Below are 4,167 nucleotides of genomic sequence, written 5' to 3' on the forward strand. Positions count from 1 at the left end.
TTTTTATTATTTTTATTATTTTTAATTTCTTTTAACTGTAGAAATCATTCCTGCTGTCAATGTTTTCTGAGAAAGAATAAATAATAATCATGATATTAAAAGTGTGAATAAACGGAACAGATCCATACACGGTTTTAAACATTTTTTTTTATTATTCGAAAGTGTTTTATATCTTATGACCTGAGGGGGCAGCAAAGCTTTAAATGTGCCCAGAGCGCCAGAAACCAAAGAAAGAAGAAGCCAGAGTGCTGGACCCCATATCCCAGAATGCCGTGCCGTGGTGCTGACGTCATAGGTCTGCGCCGGCTTCGTGTGTTTCCCTCCCGTTGCTCTGTTCGGCTTCCATCCGTGTTCCTCTCTTTTTTCTGCTCCAGTTTTCCAGGAACCCAGCGGACCTGAGGCCAGGATGGGCCCCGTAGAGGTGAGCTTAGCTCCGCTCAACATTTCTTCCTGTTTCTTTGTGATCTCCGGAAAATTAGGAAACAGAAAATCTCAAGCCGGCAGCGCTGCTTCGGGTGATCTTTAGGGCGAAATAAATTACTATTTAAAATATATATTTTTTCTATTTTCACTGAAGATTATCAAAAAGCTCAATTCTGATCATTTCTGTTTTTGTTTTTTGTTTTTCTTTTCTTTCTGAGCTCAGAATTCTGATTCTAAACGAAAAAACGGATTCTGTTTAGAAAACAATGAAAATAGGATTTGTTTAATTATTATTGAAAAATAATTGATTCTAATTAAATGTTTTTAGCCCTTCGGCGTCAGGTTAGTTTTAATGTTGAGTTCGGGCTGATTTCAGATCAATTTAGAAGTTTTATTTTGATGAAAACCTGTTGGATCAAAGGAGGAACAGCGCTTTGTTCCTGCAGAGTCACGTGACTTGATTCCAGGGACCTGATTGGAGCCGGGTGGTAACTGAGCATGCGCACTTGACCAAGCTCGTTAAAGGCTTCTTTTTATTGTTTTAACACATTTCTACAGAATAATTATTCAAGAAAAGAGATCAGAGGAAATAAATGTTAGAAAAGCTAAACCGGTTCGGTCGGATGGTCTGATGATGAGATCAAATTTCTTCTTAGATTAGAGATTTTCTTAGAAATTTGTTTTTAGAAAAGGTTGATGAGAAAATTATGATTTCTGAAGGAAATATCCCAGTCTGCTACCTGAAGCATTTAGGCAAGTTTCTGTCTCATGTGATGCTATCCACCCGTCCAACCCTCAGCTGTCCACCCGTCCAATCATCTGTGGATCATAAAGGGTTTCAGTCATGAACTGATTGCCGTTTTCTGGCCGATCTTTAAAAATCCTGAACTAATGACTTAATCTGAGCCTTATAAACTATAATCTTAGTTTAAAAACTGAGACCGTCAGGCGTCTCTTTATTGGCTCCATTAGCTTCTATAAAGAACAAGGAGTTAAAGCAAGATGCCATTAAAGAAAAAAAAATACAACAGACAATATAAAAAGAGTGTATATAGTACCAAAAAGCATAAAAAAGTTGTAAAGTCCTGGAATGTTTCCCTCAGAAATAAAAATATCTGCCCAGTAGAGAGCCAAGGGAAGACCACACAGAGAAGAATATTGGACAGGAGTTACTATAGGTCATGTTTAGCATCAGATGTCCAAGGAGGGTGGGGGGCTCGATGGCTGAGGAGCAAAGGACCTCAGCAGTCTGCTGGTGGAGCAGTGATCTCCCCCTGATCAGGCGCTGTGCAGAGGGGGGCGGGCTTTGTCCATAATGTCCAGCAGATTGTTAAGTGTCCTTGTCTCTTCCACCGTCCCCGGAGGGTCCCGCCAATCACAGTTTGTCCCGGCTGGAGGCGTCGCTCCCCCCAGACACTGAAAACCACAAACTGATGAGATCACCACACACCTCAAATCTTGCAATATTATTTAAAACCACAAAACAATCCCTGTGACATAATCAGATTATTGACATAATTATCAACTAATTTATTAATCAAATAGTTTAGATTACTCAGAGCAGTTTAGATTACTCTACAGACTAGAAAAACAAGCATTTAGCACCGTTTAGTTTCTGCTTAAAGTTTCCTTTCCTTTTGCTGTCAGATCGTCGATCAGCTGATTGGAAAAACAAACACAGATTAATCGATTAGCATCGCAGCCATTAGCTTAGAGCTTATTTTAACTCTTTACTGGCTGCTTTGGGATGGAGATGAGATCGGTTTCATAAATATCGGCCTGAAAGCGAAGAGCTCTGCGCCGATCAGCGTTCCTCTGATCAATCAATCAACCATGCCGGATTCTCATGGACTCATCTGGGAGCTGCTGAACACTTTTATTTTATTTCAGGCTCAGACAGAGCGAAGAAGAATCGACTTCTTTCATATTTCTTCTTTCATTGTTAGTAGGAATAATCAGATCCCAGCCGAAAACGTCAGAAACTCCCGTCAGAAACCAGATCCCTGTTCGCTGCGTTTCTCAGCCGTTTCCCTGGAAACGAATGACTAAGTGATGAAAGAGCTCTTTTTCCGATGTTTTTCTTCCTCCTCATCGCTCCTTCTCGTCTGCTGCAGCTGCTCCACATGACGGTTTTCTCCCAGAGCTTTTCTCCCTGCGGACGCTTCCTAGCGGCGGGGAACAACTACGGCCAGGTGGCCTTGTTCAGGTGAGACCCGACAGACGCTCCTGATGTCACTGAGCCGCCCTCAGCAGGGGCTCTGGCCTCATCATGCCTCTCCCTCATGCCTCTCCCTCTGCTGTGCTTTCAGCCTGGCGGCAGCCCTCAGCCCAGACGCCACGGCGGCCAATCAGAAGCCTGTTCTGACGTTCAAAGGTGCGTTTGATTCGTGTTCCTGCTGTAGGTCTGTCTGTCGGGAGGTGAAGGTTTACGGGTGATAAATAAATTCCTCTGAGTCGACCGGAACACGGAAATGACTTTTTTTAACAGAAGAAGAAAAAAGTTTCCTGCTGGAGATAAAACTACGTAAAAGTTTTACAGATTTAAAACAAATTTACTTTTTTGTTAAAGTTGAATTTAAAAAAAATTACAATTAAAAAAAGTTTAGCTGCTTAAGTTGAAATTTTCTAATAAATTTTTTTTAAGAAAATTTTATCTGCGTTAAAAACGTGAAACTCTAAAGAGGTTTTAATCTTTTTATTATTTTTAATTTCTTTTAACTGTAGAAATCATTCCTGCTGTCAATGTTTTCTGAGAAAGAATAAATAACAATCTTGATATTAAAAGTGTCTTAAACCATTTTAAATAATGTGTTTAAATGCGTGCTTATTTTTATTTAAATAAAGAAAACTTTATTAATCCCAGATAGAAATTAAACAGCAAACTTTATTGTAACATTTCAGAACCTGTTTAAAGATTAAACATTTTTTCTAGCTAATTATTTTTCTTCTTCTGTCCTTTTAATCACTTAAGTCAGAAAATATTTGCATTTTAATGATTCTTGTCTTAAAATGTTTTCTGGTGTAAAAACCTGTAAAAATATTAATTTGTTTGATTTTATTATCAAACCAAATTGATTGATTTAAACAGAGGTTATTTTCTAAAAACTCAGGTTCTTTTTTAAGGCTGCTTTTAAATAGTTTATTAACTAATTCATCTTAAAAAATATTATTTTATTAAATTTACGTGACTGAATACTATGATGGAGTATTAGGGCCAGGCTAGAGATTTTTTTAATCTTTATTCTCATAAAGTCGCAACAAGAATAGTCGTAAAATTACAACAATAAAGTCGGAACATTACGAGAATAAAGTCGCTATGAGAATAGTCGTAAAATTACGAGAATAAAGTTGCAACAAGAATAGTCGTAAAATTACGAGAATAAAGTTGCAATGAAAATAGTCGTAAAATTACGAGAAAAAAGTCGGAACATTATGAGAATAAAGTCGCAGCGAGAATAGTCGTAAAATTACGAGAATAAAGTCGCAACGAGAATAGTCGTAAAAGTACGAGAATAAAGTCGCAACAAGAATAGTCGTAAAATTACGAGAATAAAGTCGCGAAATTTTGAGAATAAAGTCGCAACGAGAATAGTCGTAAAATTACGAGAATAAAGTCGGAACATTACGAGAATAAAGTCGCTACGAGAATAGTCGGAACATTGTGAGAATAAAGTCGCTACGAGAATAGTCGTAAAATTACGAGAATAAAGTCGCTACGAGAATAGTCGTAAAATTACGAGAATA

At 37.9% G+C, this 4,167-nt stretch overlaps 1 protein-coding gene across 1 annotated transcript in view; it reads left to right on the forward strand.

The window, feature by feature from the left end:
• The first annotated feature begins 285 nt into the window (after positions 1-285).
• thoc6 (THO complex 6) overlaps positions 286-4,167 on the forward strand; it is a 6,856-nt gene continuing 2,974 nt past the window's right edge. The window contains exons 1-3 of the mRNA XM_015394891.1: positions 286-421; positions 2,538-2,629; positions 2,733-2,797. Coding sequence (XP_015250377.1) covers positions 407-421; positions 2,538-2,629; positions 2,733-2,797 — 172 coding nt within the window. The 5' untranslated portion in view covers positions 286-406. The remainder of the gene's footprint in view (positions 422-2,537; positions 2,630-2,732; positions 2,798-4,167) is intronic.

Source organism: Cyprinodon variegatus, unplaced genomic scaffold (assembly GCF_000732505.1).
Source record: "Cyprinodon variegatus isolate N-32 unplaced genomic scaffold, C_variegatus-1.0 Scaffold713, whole genome shotgun sequence".
NCBI classification, from domain to species: domain Eukaryota; kingdom Metazoa; phylum Chordata; class Actinopteri; order Cyprinodontiformes; family Cyprinodontidae; genus Cyprinodon; species Cyprinodon variegatus.